At 32.9% G+C, this 21,698-nt stretch overlaps 1 protein-coding gene across 1 annotated transcript; it reads left to right on the forward strand.

Moving 5' to 3' along the window:
- The first annotated feature begins 1,060 nt into the window (after positions 1–1,060).
- Positions 1,061–21,658, forward strand: LOC132695762 (SKI family transcriptional corepressor 1 homolog-B). The gene is made up of 4 exons (XM_060660219.1): positions 1,061–1,072; positions 1,192–2,187; positions 20,920–21,091; positions 21,267–21,658. Exons 1-4 carry the CDS (start codon positions 1,061–1,063, stop codon positions 21,398–21,400), a joined length of 1,314 nt encoding a protein of 437 aa, XP_060516202.1. The 3' UTR covers positions 21,401–21,658.
- Positions 21,659–21,698: the final 40 nt, after the last annotated feature.

The raw sequence follows: 21,698 nt of genomic DNA on the forward strand, positions 1-21,698 counted from the left end.
TCTATATGATTATAATCATGTGTTATTATATTTATTCTTCTAATAAACTGTATGTAGTAACCCCGTATCGTATGCGAACGATAAGTTTCGCATTAAGAAACGAAATATAGTGACAAGCTCATATAGATATACGGTCCACAGCTAAAATAGCAAGAAATCCATTTCATTTATTTTTTTTCTTTTGCATTTAATGCAGCAAATAGGAAATATACAGGGAGTGTCAAAAACATGTCGATACCAAGTTTCTTTTTTTTAATGGAACAGGATTTTTTAAAATCCATTTTCCAATTTTGTATTAAATTTTACGCATAATTCATATAGCATATCCTATATTTATATCTTACTTTTTATGAGCAAAAGAATAAAAAGCAGAAATTTAATTTTGAAATACCATTGGAATTTCTTAAATTGTCACGATTACATTTCTGTCGGTAAAGAAACTATATGAAACTCGGAAAATTGAAATTTTAATTTTTATTAGACATTGGAAATTTGATGATTCACAAAACTAACCAAAACATTAGTAAGGATGTTTTCATTAATTTGCGTTATTTCGTATCTAATTCCAAATTTTAAATGATCGAAATTTTGTGGTTTTCCTTTTACACTTTTGATTTTAAATATTCCCCGAGGAAAAGATCAAGTGCAGTAATATCTGGAGATCTTGCAGGCCAATCTATTGATTCCCTTCTACTAATCAACTGCCCGGGAAACTATCTGGCATATCAGACAAATCAGGTTTGAGAAAGAAACTGTAGGAAAGTCATTTTAAAGAAATAATAAATATCGGGCTCCAGTAAGACCCAATAATTTTGTTATACAAAATCTCTGCGCAAATATTTATTTCTTGTGGATATTGTGTATGATTTTCATTCATTTACAACTTACACAAAGCGTGGCTTAATCACTAAACAGTATCATTTGGTGATGAAAAAAACGGATTTAAGCTGCACATTTCTTTTTCGTAAACTTGTACGGATGATACTTATCTTCTTTTAGTACAAGCAAAGCTAACATTATTATTTCAAGCTCTCCAGAAGATGCACTCAACTTCTAAAAAATGTTTAAGTTTGTAACCCTATATATTTTCTGTTTACTGCAAAAAATGCACAAGAAAAAATTATGTGTGGAATTTTTTCCAAATTTTAGCCGATCACTATATATTTAAAAATAATTCTAACACAGTTTCAGGTATCGACTGTAGTATTGTACGGAGTGCCCATAGTATCGTTGGTCATAGAAAACCAAGAACGTTTGTGTTTGGCGCAAATATCAAATACTTTATTAAAACAGTTCAGTTACAACGAAATACACAACCGGAGAGTGGCTCTAGGAATCACTTGCGTTCAGTGTACGCCTGTTCAACTAGAAATTCTTCGACGGGCTGGTGCAATGCCAGTATCTTCAAGAAGATGTGGCATGATTACACGGCGCGAAGCGGAAAGGTTGTGCAAAAGTTTCTTGGGCGATAACGCTCCTCCTCGATTACCAGACGATTTCGCTTTTGCCGTTCACCACGAATGCGCATGGGGTTGTCGTGGATCCTTTTTACCCTCCCGTTATAATTCCTCACGGGCGAAATGTATCAAATGTTCGGTTTGCGGATTGTTTTTCTCGCCGAATAAATTTATTTTTCATTCTCACCACTTGACGGCCAATGATAAATATGTGCAGCCGGACGCCGCCAATTTTAATTCTTGGAGGAGACATATGAAATTAAGCGGTAGTCCTCCCGAAGAAATCGTACATGCGTGGGAGGACGTTAAAGCTATGTTCAACGGTGGTACCAGGAAACGTCTTCTTTCATCTTCGGTTATGTCCAACTCGTCGAAACAAAATAAAATCGAAACTCAGAACCAGCCCATCGTTCCATCGCCACGAATAGCAAACTGTCAGGATATTTCGTTGCCCATTTCTAGAGTTGCGATGGATTTGATTTACCACAAACCTCTGGCGTTTTCCACATACACGTCCTTTCCGTGGCTTAAAAGGAACCCTATTCTATTTCCTCAGGATAATCCGTTTTTCCCCATCGATAAGAGTTACCAGTCGGCTTTTAAACCAGTTCAATCGATTGTTGAGAAATCGTCGTCGCAGAAGGACGAAGAGAGCGACAACGAAGTGGACATCGAAACGACGGATGATAACGCGGATGCCGCGGTTAGTTGGGAACCTAAAGAGGAGAAGGTAAGTGTGCTTTTTGCATGGAAAAAATACCTATTGTAAAATGTAATGACCTTTTTTTTATTTTGCTGTAAATACAAACCGGGTTAGTAAAAAGTGACCGATAAAATTGAATACCTCTCGCAAGCAATGTTGTCAGATTTACAACTTTTAACCTACGCGTCATAATTCTGTTATTTTGAGTGGAATACCCTATTTGTTGTTGTTGCAATGAATTCCGCATGTCGAATTTAGTAAGGTGGCATAATTTCAAAATTTTCTTTACAATAACGGCAACACCGCTTTCGTAGTAAAAAATACTTAGACTATAAAATTCAATAATTTTTGAACGTGCAGAATTCAAAAATGCTAACAGCAATGTTGTCAGATTTACAACGTTTACGTTACACGTAATAATTTTTTTATTTTAGATGGAATACCCTACCTATTTTTGTGGTAACGAATTACGCACGTCCATTTTAATATGCTTTTATGATTTTAAAATTTTGTTTCTATTAATTACTGAGCTACGGCAACATCGCTTTTCCAGTAAAATGTACTGGAACCCTTAAATATCTCCAAAACTGTCAAAGCTGGAATGACAAAATTCAATACCTGGAGGTTTTTGAACATGCAGAATTCAAAAATGCTATCAGTAATGTCATCAGATTGACCACTTTTATGTTACACGTCATAATTTTGCTATTTTAAATGGAATACCTTATTTATTATATAGTAAAAAATACCGGAACGTTTAAATATCTCCAAAACTGCCAAAGCTGGCAGGATAAAATTCAATACCTCGTGGTTTTTGAACATACTGAATTCAAAAATGTGGGCAAATCTGAAGTCATTTAATATCGGAAAAAGGAAATCTACAATACCGTCACATTTATCTGATATCAATTCAGTAATTGATTCTTTTTTGGGCAACATAACAACATTACCTATTAGTGAGAAAACTATAGAATCATACGCCAATCACATTCCTAATGTTATTTTTGAATTTCAGAATGTCAAAGATAATGAAACTGAAAAAAAAACTCTATGTTCCAAAATCTAATGCTAGCGGGTCCGATTTTGTAAACTTAAAAATGATTCTTAAGTGTTGTCCACACATTTTAACTATCCTTACGCACTTAGTAAACTGTAGTGTGACATCTGATATTTTTTCGAGCTCATTGAATCATGTAATTGTTCCATTTGCCAAAATGCAGTAGTCCGCAGGAATTTAAAGATCTTCGCCCTGCCAGCATATTTTGTACCCTATCAAAAATATTAGAAAGGGTAATTGAAAAGCAGAAGCAAAATTTTATCAAAGTGGCTTCAGGAAGAACTTTAGTTGTGAAACTGTACTCTCAAATTTGACCAATGATATATGTGAAGCAGCAGATCGAATACAGCTATAAAAAAACCAGGTAAAAAATTAAAATAGAATTCAGAAAGTGCCAAATTTATATCTAAGACTCATTCGTGGTATCAGACGAAAACGACGTATTTCTTATAAATTATGTGGCCCTAAAATCAAGTAGTTGGTGGTGTAGCGTGTCTGTTTCATGAATTAAATATAAAGCCAACCTATCTGTATGATAAGACTGCCAATTAAGATACCTTCATAGGCTCAGAGTTCAAAGACACAAAACAGAATTTTTTAAAAGATCATTTTCTTTTCAAATCAGTAAAATGTACAGTAACTATTCGGATTCACTTCAGCAAGCTTTGTCACAGTCCAAAAAAACTTTAAAAGACTCTCTCTTATAAGAACAGTGTTCTTCAACTGGAGAACAGTAATAAATATTAAAAAATTAATAAAAATAAACATAAAACGTAGGATTAAAAAGAAAATTTGAACGATTCAAAAATCAATAAAAGTCCATAATTCAAACTTATTTGTTTATTCCATAATTCATATTTTCTCCGCTTAAGATGAAAAACAGGGCCTGTTTTACTTTTTACAAAATTTCTGGATTCCTCCTGCGTCGCTTTTTGCTGAGTCGAAATTGCTGACGTTTCGCCAATCATCCTGTTGGCTTCTTCAGAGCTTGACTGAAACTGGCTCGTATTTTACTCGTATTTGCTTATATATTGTTTGAGGGAGCGGAGCTAAATGAGGGGCATAAACATCGTCTCTGATGATCGATTCCCAAATTGGTGACAGGTAGAGACCTGAGTCGCAGTTAAGATTGTTAGGTTGTTTAAAGATTTTTATAGACGTTAGGATTTTTCGTTTGTAGAGGAACTGATGAATACGATTTTATGTCCGGTTTCGTGATTATGTGCGGCAACTGCTGATGGGTTAATATGTCTTAAGGTACTTTCATGTTCTTTGAGCCTAGTTGATATTTTTCGTCCAGTCTTTCCAATGTATTCTTTGCCGTATATCCATGCTGTAAACTCCTGGCATCTCAAATGGAATTTTGTCTTTGCCCGATCGAAGATGTTGAGAGAAGAACCGAGAACTGATTACGAGAGTCTATAGAAATGTATAAACAACCTAACAATCTTAACCGCGACTCAGGTCTCTACCTGTCACCAATTTGGGCATCAGTTATCCGAGACGGTGTTTATGTCCTTCATTTAACTCCGCCCCCCTCCAACAATATATAAGCAGGTACAGAGTAAAATACGAGCCAGTTTCGGTCAAGCTCTGAAGAAGCCAACAGGATGATTGGCGAAACGTCAGCAATTTCGATTCAGCAAAAACCAACGCAGGAGGAATCCAGAAGTTTTGTAAAAAGTATTGCAATAACCTATGGAAGTTTCTTTGAAAAATTAGGGCCCGTTTTACTCGTCAAATAGGCAACAGCAGATCTTCAGCGCACCCTATTTTACTTTTTAGTCTAGTTAGTAAAAAAAATTGTATTTTGTTGTTATGCTGTGCAATGTCGTCAGATTTACCACTTTTTCGTTACACTTCATAATTTTGTCATATTTTAAATGGAATACTCTATTTATTTTGGTTGCAATGAATTTCACATGTCGAATTTAGCAACGTGTTATAATTTTTGAAATTTTGTTTCTATTAATTACTCAACAATACCGCTTTCGTAGTAAAAAATACCGGAGCTCTTAAATATCTCCAAAATTACCAAAACTGGAACACTCTGGAATACTCTATCTACTTTTGTTGCAATAAATTGTGCATGTCTATTTTAGTAAGATTTCATAATTTAAAAATTTTGATTCTATTAATTACTGAACTACGGTAGTCCCGCTTTCTCAGTAAAAAGTACTGGAACCCTTAAGTATAGCCAAACCTGGAACGGCAACATTCACTACCTGGTGGTTTTTCACCACACAGAATTCAAAAATGCTAACAGCAGTGTTATCACATTTCCCACTGTTTTCAACATCTCAGATTTTTGGTTAGTTGTGACTTTGTCTATGGTTTGTACAGAATGCATGTATTATTATTTTATGCCTACTAGGGAAAAAAGCATGTTTTTATACCGTACTCCGATGAGGAAATGTCGGCTCTAATTCATTTGCTGAAAAACAAAAGATCTTCTGGTTTCCACGAAATTTCTATACGACTTATAAAGCCATGTTGTGATATTCTAGTTCCGTACTTAACAACAATCATTAATGAGTCAATTTCGTTTGGACAATTTCCCTCAGCGTTAAAAAATTCTAAAGTGATCTCAGTATTCAAAAAAGGCTTCACATTAAGCGATAATTATAGACCTATAACAATAGCAAGTTGCTTATCTAAAATATTAGAGAAGGCGATGTACAACCGAATTCAGAATTTATTGAAGCAAGAAAAAAATAATTTCAAACGTGTAACATAGTTTCCGCGAAGGGTGTTTCACGTCGTAGTGTATTTCGATTTATCGCGCGCTTTCGGCTCATTAAATTTGGTTATAATGTCGGAAAAGCTGGAATATTTAGGCATAAGAGGGCCTATTAATAACTGGATCGTGTCGTATATGAATCAAAGAAAAATAAGTGTAAAAGTAAACGAAACATATTCGGATCCATATGATGTTAACTTGGGCACACCTCAAGGGGGCATTTTGGGGCCATTACTTTTTCTCCTATACGACAACGGTTTACCTGAAATCTTTAACAGTAACTGTCGAGTTTTCATGTACGCGGACGACACGTCCTTGTTGGTCTCCGGGAATAACACGCAGGAGCTGTCTCTGTTGAACAGTTTAATAAATTTTGCAATGAAAATCATTTAATCATAAATTTAGAGAAAATAGTTGTGGTTGGATTTACTGGCCAGTACATTAGACCTTTACATAACTTATCCTTTAGTTTCTCTGGAACATCCTTAGAAAAAAGTCAGAACACAAGATTTCTTGGCTCCCACATTGATGCATCTTTGAGGTGGGATCAAGTCATAAATAGTGTTTGTAGCAAACTGAATAAAACATTCTTTTATTAACATTTAGAGACTCATTTCTTGAGAGATCACTATTAGTCTTGTATTATGCTTCGGCATACTCCTCAATTTCTTACAACATTGTGAACTGGTGGCAAGCTAGTGATGCTGAAAGAGTTTTTGTACAGCAAAAAAGAATACTTAGGCTAATTTTTAAACTTTCTCCGAGACAGTCTTCCAAAGTAATATTTCCGCAACACAAAATAATGACGGTTCCTTGTATATACCTTTTTAAAATATTGCTAGTTACACACAAAAATAAACATTTACATAAGAAACACATTCACAACCATTCACCACTACACTCGTAACAGAGAAAATCTCTTTAAGCCTAAACTGAATCACAGTTTGTAGAAGATCTTTAGGCTATGCAGAGCCACACTATTATAATATGCTCCCGTAGAGCTTAAAGAACCTTTCTACCAAGCAATTTAAGAAATATGTCAAGATGCTTCTGGCAACCAATGCTTTTTATATCCTAAGTGAATTCGAAGCGCATGTTCTAAATAAATGTTTGTAATGTAATATTGATGTATTTGTATTGTTTGTTATATACACATCTTATATGATTGTCCTATATATATATAACTTAATTGTAAGACATATACATTTTCTATTTCATCTATTTAACAACATTTTAATATTTTTTTTGTTACGAAACATCCATTGTATCTATTAAGTAACTATCATGTATATAATTTGTTTTTTCTTTAACTTATTTTCACACTTATAATCACAGTAATTTCTCTAGATACATTTTTTAGGATTTACACAGTATTGTTAAACAACGTCTGCCTCTGTTTGGTTCAGTGGAGTAGGCAAAATTATTACTATTATTATTATTATTATTATTATTATTATTATTATTATTATTATAGTAATAATATTTGTCGATGAGCTGTACCTCGTACTATACACTACCCCTGGATAAACAACTCTATACATACATTCATACATACAAAACAACAACGATAAATCAATAGAATTCTCAACAGATTTATCTGTTTGTACGCTGCTGTAATTGCTTATGGAGCGCTCAAGTTTAGTTTGACACATTTAGTCTAATTGGAAAGCTTTCATTTTGTCGACCGATAATATCCCTCGGTACTTTCTTTGTGATCGAGTAAAATCTTCGGGATCTTTGTTCTTCTTTTATCTTCGTTGTTCGTCTGTAGTTTTCGGACTAGAGAGCTTGTCTCTTATCGAGTTGAGTTTGTGCGTTCGCTAGAATTTCTTGTAGCTTACCGTATTGTCTAACTTTAATAATATTACGCAAAGTAATTCACAAATGCTATCAAAATTTTATATTTGAATTAGGGTGTCCTATATCGTATTATATGGTAGAAGATATGTTTTTTTGCGGAATTTAATAGGTTTTTCCCCTCTATTATCAGTTGCAGGAGCGGATATTTTTGGTTCCGCATTATATGTCCAAAGTAACTGACTTTTCTTCATTTTACTGATATTAGGAGTGCTCTGTGCTTTCCCCTTCTTTGAAAAATTTCTTCATTGAACGTTCAAGTTCTGCATGCTATTTTTTAAAAGACTGCGATGGGTCCACATATAAGAGTACTGACCACACACAGCATTCGTAAAAGTTACCTCGGCATTTAATCTCTTTGTCAGGATCCCAGTTCTCATACAGCCAATATCCCAAGTATTTTGTTGACGTAGTACGGTATTTTTTTATATTTCATAATTAACATACCTATTCATAAAGATGTCAAAACAAAAGAAAATTCGCCTTCCCAAGAAGCGTGAAAAACTAATTATGGTTTTGTGCAACAAGTAGAAAAAATAACAAAACAAATAAGAACTAAAAGTTCAGATTTTTACGAAATTATATATTTTGACATGACAATTGTTTCGACAACACCGTGTCTTTAACAAATGTCACATTTGTTAAAGACACGGATTTTCATAAAGTAAAAGCCACCTCAGGTCAATTTTAGAAAAAATAACATTACATTATGTTTAGAAACAATGGTTGCTCATTCTTCAAGTGTTATATGATACAATACAAGGAACGCTTAAGTCGTTTTAATATTTATGAAAAAAATTAATCAAATAAATAAATAAACGCAAGTAGGGGAAAAGTTATTGACAAATTTGTAAGTCTTCTAACGAATAAAATGAGGTGGCTTTCATTGATTGATAAAGACACGGTGCTGTCGAAACAATTGTCATTTAAAAATATATAATTTCGTGAAAAATCTGAACTTTTAGTTCTTATTTATTCTTCTAACGGAAGTAAAAATATTTTTAACCGAGATAGGTAAAGAATATCCGGAGTTAGATAACGTTATGTGGATTTTAAATTTAATGTTTTTAGCAGATATAAAAAAACATTTAAACAACTTGAATACAAAACTTTAAGGCCGAAACGAAACCATATTGCAAGTTTATGAAATTTGGGATTGATTAGTTGAAACAGTTAATATTTTTAAGCCAAACATTGAACTAAAAATGGTTCAATACTTTCCAAATTTAAAAAAAAATCGGAGTATAATATTACAGAAATTATTAATTATATGTCAACATTTCAGATACACTTTAAAGATAGATTTAATGATTTACAATAATATTCTCCCATGTTTAAATATATTTTGCAGCCGCATATTACAGATTCATACCAAATAGATAAAAAATGTTTTGCATTCTTAAATATTCATAATTTAGATTTGGAAATAATTGAGTTTAATAATTCTGAAATTTGGAAATTGTACTTGAAAAATGAGAGAGATGATATTATGAAAAACGAATCTAGCTATTTAGATGTACATATATCCAAAAAATGGCATCAACTTCCAGACAGATTTTCTTGCATGAAAATGTTGCATTTGCTATTTTCACAATTTTTGGGACAGTATACTACTGTGCGCAAACATTTTCAATAATGAAATATGTTTTAAATCCATATAGAAATCGATTGACTAAGGAAAATTCTGAAATGTGTATAAAATTAAAGACTACAAACCATGAACCTATTATTCTCATTCTCATTAATTTCTTTATGTCTAACGTTTTAATAGGACTGTTTGCTATAATTTAATACATGTATTAATTAAATATACTTACTTCCAATAATACACAATATTATTAAATGTATAAAATTTTGTTGTTTACTAATAAAATAAAAAAATCTCAATAAAATGCTATTTTATTCTTGTACGAACATGCTTATTGAATTTTATTGTTCCAGCTTTGACAGTGTTGGAGATATTTAAGCGTTCCGTTAATTTTTACTAAGCCGATATACAAATTTTAATTTTGAATATCCTTACTTTTCTTAAAATGACATTAAATAAACATAGTATTAATAATAAAACTGAATGTTTTTCTTTTGAGTAATTCTATTGAATGCACTGATATGTATGGAGTAAAATAATACGCAGTGGATTTTGATATTATAGACATTTTTAATTTCTATTTCTATTTCTATTTCTATTAAAATGCCTTGAAAGTCATTAAGAATTTAAAACTAAAAGGTCTAATTTACTTTCAAATGTACTATTGACATGGTTCGAATTAGATATAAATTTGTTTTTACACAGGCACTTTGACCTAAGCAAATTTTATTACTTTCACGAGTATTTTTTATTCCCAGAAATAATTTAATTTCTTTTAAATCGACCAACAGAAATACAATAATACAAATACACCGATCAATAGGGGAATTTCTAAAATATTTTTCTGTTAGTGCCCTTTCAAACTCTTCGAACCAGCATCTGAATGATTGTTTTAAACCGTACAAAGTTAACCTACAGACCTGATTAAGTTCCTTCAGGAACCATCATATAAATTTTTGACATCCATGTGGTGTACTAATAAACAGTTTTGAATTGCAAAAGTCATTATAAATCTAAAACTTGAAATCCTAGCTACTGGTACACAAGTTAGTAAATAGACTAAAACCTCTTGCAGCCTTTTAATTTGAATTTTTCTGAGAAAATACCATTTACAACTAACTATATTTTAGGCCTTTCTACCAAGGTCCAGGTCGTATTTAGTATCAGAGTAGTTCATCCTTTTCATCTCCATTTCTTGGTAAAAATTAGAAATGCTATATAGTACCGATTGAGCACATAAAAGATGATCGGGAATATCATCGTTATTTTATGAGACAGGGGGTAGATTTTTAATCCTGTCACTATTTCGTTGCTCTCCAGTTGCATTAAATTCAGTTACTGATTTTAACATAATGTCAATTTGAGCTCCAAGATTACCTTTTGCAGCTCGAGATTTAATACCCTCTGATTTTTCACTGTTGCTTTCTTTCTAAACTTTAAACCAATTATTTTGGGGTACTTTTTGGAACCTATTCTGTCATATCAGAGGTTTCTCGTCACTACTTTAATTTGTTAGCTTTACCTCGTGGTCGAGGCAGTTATTACACCATCATAGTTCATTATCAATAGCAGATGTGACACTGTATTTTCATACATAACGTCAAGAAGTCCCTTGGTGATTTTTATGTAAACATAAAGATACCGAGCCAGCAGAGATCTAAAACAAAGAAATTAATTTTTGTAAATATTCGAACATGCATTTCTACTAGTGCCATGACAATTTTTTTAAACTAGACGGTATACGTACTTTCATAGCGCACCTGTAACGGTGTAATTGCCTTTAATACGGTTATTTGCTGCAAAGCGCATGCAATAAAATTCAGTCTTTAGCCTATTATTTCCCAAATACGAAGGGGATGTATTATAATTGCGTCAATTCGTTCCCCTTCCTGGGATGTTCAGCTTCGTCACGTAGGTATTAGTAACGTTCTTTATAAAACACAAAAGATGGTTTAGATTATTTGTATTTTTATCCTTATCTAACGTTTGGTTAGCAAGTCCCTCTTGCCCAGTTTATTTTCGAGTATTTTCGTTTCGAGTTTATAATAATAATGGTATATATACCTATACGATATCAATCGATCAACATAGTCAATCCCGTGAAATATATAAAATAAAATCTCCAGAAGTAAAGTTAACCGGAAAACCGTTTAACGGAAATAATAACCAATATTGCGAAGGGTGTGTTTTCTGGCACCCTTTTCGCATCGATTAACGCGTTGGTCTTTTTAATCAAATGTAACTTAATACTTAAGTGTTTATGTTTAACGGAATAGGAGCCAAGCTTTCAGAGCGATTAAAAACAAACATCTTGCATACAGCCTAGATGCTTTCGCTAAATTAAATTTGAATTATTTATTTGAATTACTTTATGTATATCTTTGATATAGGGTGGGTTCTGAAAAAAAGTGCTTGAATAGGCTCCACAACTGAAATGCCCTTTGTTGTAATTTCGATTCTTATGACAAGACAAAAGGATGTTCCCTACAATATAGAAAAGATAGGCGTACGATATGTTTGAAATAAACGTTTGGTAATTTGTAAAAGTAAAAAAAATACAGTTTTTTTTCGTACATGTGTCTGTTTTCCTCCCTTTCTTTTTTCGACAGCTTCACTTTTGCGTTTTCGGCAGAAGGAAAAAAAGCTGGTGAATTTTCATATTATGAAATGTAGTGTCATCATTTTAAAAGGAAACGAGGCAAGACGAAGGTTTAACTTGTTTCAAAATGACCCTGTTATCTTGTAAGTGTACGTGTCTTGTTTTGCGATATAAAAAAGCAATCATGTACAAAATCAGCGCCGGGTATCGACTGTTTCGATGTTTCCGTTGGGAAACATTCGTCCGCCTTTTCGAGTTGAAGCGAATGTTCAACCCCCTCGTGGATTTGAACTCATTTAACTTAGAAAGTGTATTTATTTTATTATCGTTACTGCTAATGGGACACATTGGATTATTTTTCAATTGCACTTTTCTTGACTTGGAAAATAAAATACTTAAAAGCGTTGGATCAAACGCTACACAGTAAAAAGTAACGAGGTGTTGAAAATGTTTTTGCTAACACTAACAATATAATTTTAGTAAATTTTTATACTCATATAGGACCACATTTATCCAAGAATTCAACTACATTTTGCGCGCCGTCGAGAAAATTAAATACACTGAAATTTCATATGGCATAGTCGGTCATAAAACCAAGAGAGAATATGCCTCGGTATTTTACCTACTTCCATTCGTATACTTAGAATGGCAATGGCACTCCTTTACCTGAAGATGTTTTATCGTAAATACAAACTAAATATGGTTTACTTGTTTATTTACTATTCGCAAATTATAGTTCATACGGTATGATATATTTTTTTTATTTTGCCTATTTTTATTGCGTGAATGTATTTTTTTCATGTAGATTCACTAACTTAAATATTCGCATATTATTAAGGAGCACCCTATTATTACATAGAAAATACATGAATCGATCTCTGTGGGCGTACTAGGTCTCTCTTACTCCCAGATAATATAATCGTGATCGTTAGTGACGGCTGTCTTCCATTGATCAGATAGACATTTAGGGTAGAACAACATCTGTTTTATTCTGTCTAGCGTTTTATCGCCTACTATGCGATTAAAAATCGTATCGGCTATAGAAGGATATTTTAATATATTATTGTTTTATATATTTTGAGGAGGTGGCAGAACTTGTTGCAAATTCATAGAGTGCCAATTAGTCTAATATTATTGCTTTTGTTGTGCTATTATAGGTGATACAATAATGTTGGTTATTTTGAAAATATAGTATAAGTATAAGAGACAGTCAAAATTAATATACAGGGGGTTGTATTTAAAAATTTGACGTCGTTAACTATGTTATAATAATTATGTCGATTGGCTATTTTGTATTTTTGTTAGAATATGAGGGAATTTATAAATAACCCCTGTTGTGGAACCACCCTGTAAATTAGAAATACTGTCCTACCATATACAATACAATTCATTTTTTAGTTAGTTGATTTGATTACAATACGGTCTAATAAAATTTTGCTTATTTTGGTTTTTCATTAGTAAAAGTAATAGAAAACACAATAGGTTGTTTTCTTTATTCGTAAAAATCTCATTTATTTTTCGTATTCCCTCGCAACTATTAGTGAGTTCATTTAAAAGTAATATTTTTAACAATAAATTAATGATCGGCTCTTACTTGGGCTACATAAGGTTACAAAACGAGTTAAAAATGTCTAAAACGGTGTAAAATTGAGCAATAATACGTTTTTTACTTAAGAAATACCAGGAAATGAATCTGTCAGAAATTAAATTTGAGAATATACAAAAAAATCATGATATTTTTGCAAAAAATGGTGTGCAGTTTGCGCCATCTATAAGTTATTAGAAAATTCACTACACAATGTAATTTCTTATCCCTGAAAACCCCCATATGCGAATTTTTGTACCTATGTTTTTAAAATTGTGAACGTAAGTAATAAAAAACAAAAAATATATATTTTTATCATCTTATCTTTCCGCAAGTTTTGAAGGTAGGACGCAGGTTTCTTTTTGACAAATTGAAATATTTTGCTGCAAAGAACATGTTGGTATTCTATGACAAACTCCTTTTGAGTATTTTTTCCTCTGGCAATTTGTTTGTATTGTTGTGCAACAAATATATACTGGGTGTTGATCAAGTGTCTAAGATAACTTTAAATAATGATACCTTGGTTAATACACTTTTAACCCCAAGTATTGTTTATTTCTGAAAAATGTATTTAATAAACGTAAAGTCAATTGAAAGCAGTCTGCCGTAACTCGGGTTTATGAAAATTTGTTTATAATAACGTGTCGTAATAGCAATATAGAATTAAAAATGAGTGCTTGTGGGTTAGCCTTTTCAGAAACGATTTTATTAAAGAGTGTCGATTGTCGTGACAGATAATGAATAATTTAATCGAATCGTAACAAAACCCAGCGCGTGGAATACGATAATAACCGGGGATAGTTGTTCAAATTACCGATTTTTACCTGATTTTTGAGGCTTTAGCTCGTGTGGCTTTATATAATAAAAGGTAATTGCATCACGGAACATTTAAGTATTGGGAACACATTATTTATTATTCAATAGTTAGTTGGTTGATAATTACCGGTTGTGAACTGGATAGGATTTTCCCTGATCGATTGAAAGAATTAACGAGCAATTTAAATTCCGTTTGCTACGCGGCTGCAAAAGTAAAATTAAAAGAAGTTAACTTAAAATTTGGGTTTTTTTATATTTTAAAATGCGATGGGCTAATCCAATTAAAAACTTCGATGTAAGTACCTAATAGGTTTTTAGACAAGTATAAGATTTCTGCCTGATTGGAAAACTTTTTCTGTTCGTTGATTTCATACAAATGAGGTCTTTCGAACGAACCTGAATTGCAGGAGGGAAATATGGTCTCTCTGCATCTATCGCTCAATTGCAATATTAATAATTACAATCCACCGTGAGAATAAAATAAGCGTTTATAAACTTCTAATTAAAACTCAAAAATATTCATGCAAGAACAACGACCTGATTTTTTCTTCTACAATTTCTAGTTTTTTGGGAAATTATTGCACTAGCCTTTCATTTTATGTGTTTGTTATTACGTAATTTGTCGCAATCGAAAATGCAGGTTGTTGACGAGATAGTGGATGCGCCATCATTTTGGTTATTCTTTTTTCGATTTTTAATCGTTTAAGTACAATTTTAAGCGGCAGGGGGCAGTATTAGAATGGGCACAATATTATTTTTACATGTACTGCAAAATTAATTTTGTTACCGAAAAATACAGTGAACGGGTAAAATATGGAACAAATTCGTTTTAGAATCAGGTATTGGATTTCATGAAAAATGCTCGCACACGTCTATCATAACTTTTTCTTGCACATTTTTTGCAGTAACAGGGTGGGTTAAAAAGTAGATGCCGATATCAAGTTCCTTTCTTTAAGTGGAACGCCATTTTTAATACCTGACTTTTTATGAGCAAAAACATGTCAAAGAAATTATTTCTCCTTATACACTCTTGAGTTGGCATTGAACCATAGGAAAAAATTCCGTGCAGTAATATCTGGTGATCTTGCATCCTATGGCCTCCCTTCTACCAATCCATGCCAAGCAACTTAGAAAAAGAAACTGGGAAAATAGGAATTAATTCATTTAGAAGAAATTGAAAATGAAAGAAGGTGCAATAATTTCGTTATTCTAAAACCCTGCCGCAACATTTGTACACCCATTCTTGTACATTTCCATCATTCATAGTTTTACAAAACTGTTGTCTGCGGTCGGGATCATCTTCTTTTAGCTTTTTTGGTAATATAATCTGTAGGATACTTTTCTCCTTTTAATACACGCAAAGCTGTTTGTTGGCTACCATCATTATTTAAAACTACTTACTTCACAAGATTGACAATGGGGATTATCCTCCACTTTTAATAAAATATTTAATCTTGTCTTCTCATTAGTTTTTGGACGTCATGCTCTGTTTCTATATATTTCCTCTTAATTTTACTCACTATGGATCTTGTAATGGGTGCAATAAACAAATTACAAACTTCTGCTTGACTTTTAAATTAAAATTTAAATTCTGTTGGTTTGGTTTCACTTTTTTACTGACAGAAATTTAGTTGTGATAATTTTAGAACTTTACTGGTGTTCGTTTCAAAATGAAATATCTGTTTTTCATACTGTATATTTTCTACTTACTGCAAAAAATGTGCAAGAAAAGAAGAATTTGTTTCATATTTTAGCCGTTTACTGTATATAACCAAAGCTTACACACAATTCGTGAAATACATTACAACTACTCTATTAGCGAAATTGTAAATGGTCTCGAATATTTCACGACTTGATAAAAAATATCTCAAAATTAACGAACTACTAAATTTTCCATTTTTCTCTAGGTACTAAACACTAGAACTAAACTAGTACTAGTAGGAAACATTAGAAGATATTAGGTGCGAATATCATGTTTTGTATTATTAATTCAGATTACACTCGCAACTGGTCCGAGGTGCAGTGAAATTTTGTTGACGAGTTGGTGGATGCGCGAGTATTTTGTTCATATTGGAATAACAATGCGACATAATTCAATCGATATTTTTCCGTTCTAAAATGTTCTAAAATAAATCCCGAAGGAAGTATTAGGCACGTCTATTATTTAATTCAATCCCTTCTCGACTTTCTGCCTACGACTGTGTGAGCGCATTCTCTAGGGGAATTCAATTCATCTCCATGTTCACGAAGCGTATGAACACGAACTATGAACAACTTTTTAACATTTTGAGCCATGAATTAATTGTTTATGGAGTGCGCTGAAATAAATCGAATCTAATTGTAATAGTTGCTTTCGCATTATCTAATAATCGCGACATTTTTCGTTTTGCGTAAACCAGATTCGTTGCAACAGGAACACGAGGAATCACATTAATTAGGCAGACACAATTTGTCGGATGTCTAAACAATATTCCCCCACGACTCCCAAGAGGGTTGCAAAATAATTTAGCGGAGGTCTGGAGCCATCTACGGGATGGAATTTAGTTAACAAACGCCGTATCTCGATTATGTAAATTTTAATTTAAAGTCACGTTGTAAATGCCAGAGAGTGATTTTCTACAACGGTTTCATTCACATAACATTTCCCTTACGCGACTTAGTGAAGTCATTTTGAAAATGCGCCTTGGTATTTGCTTTCGAAACGTTCGTTTCACCACAGACCGAATTAGCCTAACTGAACATGACATATAATAATAACAATAATAATAATAATAATAGACTTTAGACTTTAGACTTTATTGGCCATTAAATACATTACAAGAACAACAAATGGCAAGTCACAATATCAAACACATTCTAATAACATTCATAGAGAGCAACATAATTATCAGATAGACAAACACCAAACATTGAAACAAAAATTAGGTAAAAAAAAAAGTAAAAAATAAATAAATAAATTCCCAATTAGTATTATGGAGACACTCGTGACGCAACACGGATGTACTCATCTGGAGTATAGAATGCGTTCTCCAATAGAAATTGTTTTATTATATTACAAAATTTAGTGAATGGCAGATCCTTGACAACGGTTGGTAGAACATTGTAGTAATTAATGTACAATTTATTTAACTTGGATGTGCGCAGCCTAGAATGGCCCTGAACAATTAATTCAGATTCCCTGGTGTAGTGATTGTGGCGATCACAGTGCTTAGGCATATCGTTCTTTAGCTCATGTATGAAAGTGACTGTATAGTAAATAAAAAGTGATGGTAAGGTCAAAATATTAAGCTTTCAGCGAGCAAGAGTTCAAGTTTTTCTACAAATATAGAAAAATTGCCTCTAGAGCCAGAGCGATAAACATTGATTAAAATAAGATTAAGCACTGGTATCTCCACACCACAAAACTCTGCGTGAAGATCCAGACAATATTTACTCAGATTAAGACTGCTACAGGCAATATTATTTTTAACATATATAGCAGTTCCTCCTCTGGAGGTACTGAGACGACAATAATATCCAACTAATTTATAATTGTGAACCTTAATAATATTAAGCAACTCCTCACCATTTACAAAATGTTCACAGAAACATACAATGTCTAAACCAATAGAATTTAGATATTCAGTAACCACATCGAGTTTACTTAGGAGACCCTGCACATTGTAGCTCAAGATATTAATGCTGTTCCTACCTCCATCGGTAGTCTTGGGTCGGGATTCTCACTCACTAGACGTCTCTCTGTTGATACTGGAATTGGATCGGTTTTTTCTCTTGTCAGACGCCTGGGGAAAAAATGATTTATCAACACACCCGTGGGCCAGATGGAAGTATCCAGAATTTTTTGCGCTTCGTGATCCATGGCCGATACCCTAAATGAGGAGTAACTCTCAGGATACATTGATGGGACCTGGAACACTTCTACTCCACTAACTATCGGTGCTAGATATTGTCGGACCTCCTCAGCTTTGGTATTCGAATGCAGTTTAGTAATGTGAAAACTGATTTTACGTTCAGCAACTCGAAGTGCACATTTAGAGTTATCGCTAAGAGATCCTTTAAGCGGTTTGACCCTATCGTTTAGGACTCTGGAACTTTTGCGTTTGTACCCACCATCCAGTTCTATTATTTCAGAGCATATCTGACGTGACACAGCCTCACTGACTGCACTAGATAGTTCTTTATTTGTAATTTTATTCAGGTGCTCCGACTTGGGGGCGTTTTGCTTAATTGGACCTGTCTGTGATGATTTAGCCCTATTTGCAGAGTCCAGAGTTTGCCCTTCAAGGAGTCTGCTGCTTTTTAGTAGGCTCACCTGTTCTTTACAAGCGGTAATGGCTATGGCTTGATTCTCGATAACAAGATCTTTTTGCTTCAAAAGTTCTTTTAAATACATGATTTCTTTTGCGGCATCAAATGGAGCGTTTGCTCCCGAATCATCAGGAATTGGACCCGACTCCAAGGATTCGCCTCCGTAGGAACAGCAATCAATCTTGTCGCCTCCTAAAATTTTCGTGTTTTTCATGATTTTCACGCACGATTTATGCGATATCGTGCCGCACTTGATACACAATAGACCAGTACCTTAATATAATCATGATTGACTATATTAAACGCCCTACTAATGTCCAGTAGAAAAACTAAACATCCGATATATCAACAAGCGCACTCTCACATCAAAATCTTGATAGAAATCCTGACTAATTGTCGAGTAATATTTTGTTTCCTTATTTGAATTTTCATAACTTTCTCTAGAATTTTTGAACATGGTAGAATATTGACTGGACGAAGATGCCTAAATCTGTTGGGATACAAATTTTTGGAAGGGGAATAATTTTTTGCTTGTTTTCAGATGAGTGGGAAATAAGAAGATAATGATGGTGTTACTTAATGAAATAAGAGTTGCTTTTTGCAAAACTTCTGAATTCCTCCTGCGTCGGTTTTTGTTTAGTCGAAATTGCTGACTTTTCGCCAATCATCCTGTTGGCTTCTTCAGAGCGATTGGCCGAACGTCAGCAATCGACTAAGCAAAAACCGACGCAGGAGGAATCCAGAAGTTTTGTAAAAAGCATTACAGTAGCCTGTGGAAGTTTCTTTGAAGAAATAAAAGTTATATTAATTTTATCTACTCGAAAAGCTTCGGTTTTAATACAATATATAATATATGTTATTTAATAATAATATTTTCTGAAATATTGTTACAATAAAATTTTATTCCATTCAAAGACGTGTTTGGATTATTTGCCATTTAGTACAATGCATTAGGGAAAGCTTAGGGCTATAACTTTCATTTAATTTTAGGGTCGGGTGAAGGGTGCTTTAATTTTCGCCGGATGACGAAAAGGTTATTCGCTGACATTTGGAAAAAATTGCTTGGTATAATCTGATACGATTCTATTGAGAATACTTCAACTCGTTAGGCTTACATCCATAAAAAGTTATATATACAAATAAAACAAATAAACACTTTGATTTTATTATTATTTCTTCCATTCCATCTAGTATACGTTGCGGCTCTGACGAACTAACGTCATTATTTACAAAGGTACAAAGGTACAAAATATTTCTAAACAAAAGAGAAAAAACAAGAAAGAAAGTAGAAACAAGTTAAATTTAGTTTGAGCGAAAACCTGTTACTGCTTGAAGTATCTCCGTGCAAAAATTAACTGTTATAATTGATTTACAAAAGAGATATTGGTGAGTTTTTGCCTTAATTTCTACTATATCTAGGCGGATAGAGCATTACCACAAATTTTCTAACAGTTTTGGACAGTCTACTCTGTTGGTAACAATATTGTGCAAAAAATGCCACTGTGTACTATTCTTCTAACAGAATTTCAACATATGATAGAGTCAAGGCTTGCTTATATAAATTTCATGTGAAAAATAAACGTTTTTGAATGTATTTAATTCTATTTACATACTTAGGATATTGGCTACTCCATATCACACACATTACATTGTTTACTAACCCATAAAAAATAAAATAAATAAAAACTGACTAATGTTATATTTGAAAATTATTTATATGTAGTTTTTGTTATTTGGCAAATAGGAGTAACTAAGGACGTCGTTTACTCTAATTGTATTGTTCCTAAATGTGAGTAAAAGACAATTAAAGTCGTTTAATTTAAACGTTGGAATACGGATTTATTCAGGGTCAATCCCTCTCATCAGAAAAATGCGTCGTAAATTTTTGATGAGAGAGCGAACTCGTCAGAGACTGGAGTTATGTAAATATAAAGGCAGCGTAATAGAATTCTTACAAGTAAATTAATGTCTACTTCGAAATGAATACAAACTGACAATGAGATTTAACTTCACAATAGATTAATTACTGCTTCTATAGCCCGATGAATATTTAAAATATCCAAAACGAATATGCGCGAAGCCATTGAGGCATTGAATTTAGCTACAGCATTAATAATGTTTAAAGCTTTTCGTCGTGGAAGGATATGTACCTACCTAACAAAATATTTATTTTTCTTTTAAATATTACGACCTGATTAATTTTTTATAGGGCATTGAAGCATCTACAATCACTCAAATATCGGTCTCTACCCCGAGAGAGGATATACCAACCATTTCACACAAACTATGGAATCTCTCACGACTATCATTCGATGAGTGCGATAGGAGGCATTTTTTGTACAGACAAGACTTGCATCGACATTTTTTAATAGGATCTGCAGGTATATACTCTGATAATAAACGAACAATAAAATTTTAAATTATTTCGAATCCCGAGCGTTTCCTATTTAAATTCGAACGCTTTTAATTTACCTATTCCTAATTACACTTGGTAATTTGTGGTGGCTATTTAAAAAATGGCGAATGGAAAATTATTCAGTGGTTTCCTGTTTTCAGATGAACCTGCTTCAATGATTAGGAATTCGGTGGGAATGACTGTTGGCGTCAAACCTAACATGGACTGTAGCACTTGTTCGAGTCATAGCGGGAATGTTTACTCTCAAAATGAGGGCAGCAATAAAGTGTCGTAATTTTTTCATGGCATAAACAAATTAAGTTATATTGTAAAAATAAACTATGTGCTCTTTATTGGTTGAAAATTTTCATATAATGCTTGTCAATTTTTTTATAACTGCATGCCGATATTTCTTAGAAAGCAGTGCAAGAAGCGTGCGGCATATGTGTTAAATAAAAAAATAAACTTGGTGTTGTACCGTACTAATTAATTAAATATTCCACTCAATTAATCAACATTAACAGAGTTTAGCCATTTCAATGAAACTAATAACTTTTTCCTGTAAATACATACATATATCAAAATACTAGTAG

This window comes from Cylas formicarius, unplaced genomic scaffold (genome assembly GCF_029955315.1).
Source record: "Cylas formicarius isolate icCylForm1 unplaced genomic scaffold, icCylForm1.1 PGA_scaffold_12__32_contigs__length_19106922, whole genome shotgun sequence".
Lineage (NCBI taxonomy): Eukaryota > Metazoa > Arthropoda > Insecta > Coleoptera > Brentidae > Cylas > Cylas formicarius.

Excerpts from the sequence above, each read along its gene's own strand:
- LOC132695762 (XM_060660219.1), top strand. Across the intron at positions 2,188-20,919 it reads GGGAACCTAAAGAGGAGAAG|GGCATTGAAGCATCTACAAT; the intron begins GTAAGTGTGCTT and ends AATTTTTTATAG. Across the intron at positions 21,092-21,266 it reads TTTTTTAATAGGATCTGCAG|ATGAACCTGCTTCAATGATT; the intron begins GTATATACTCTG and ends TCCTGTTTTCAG.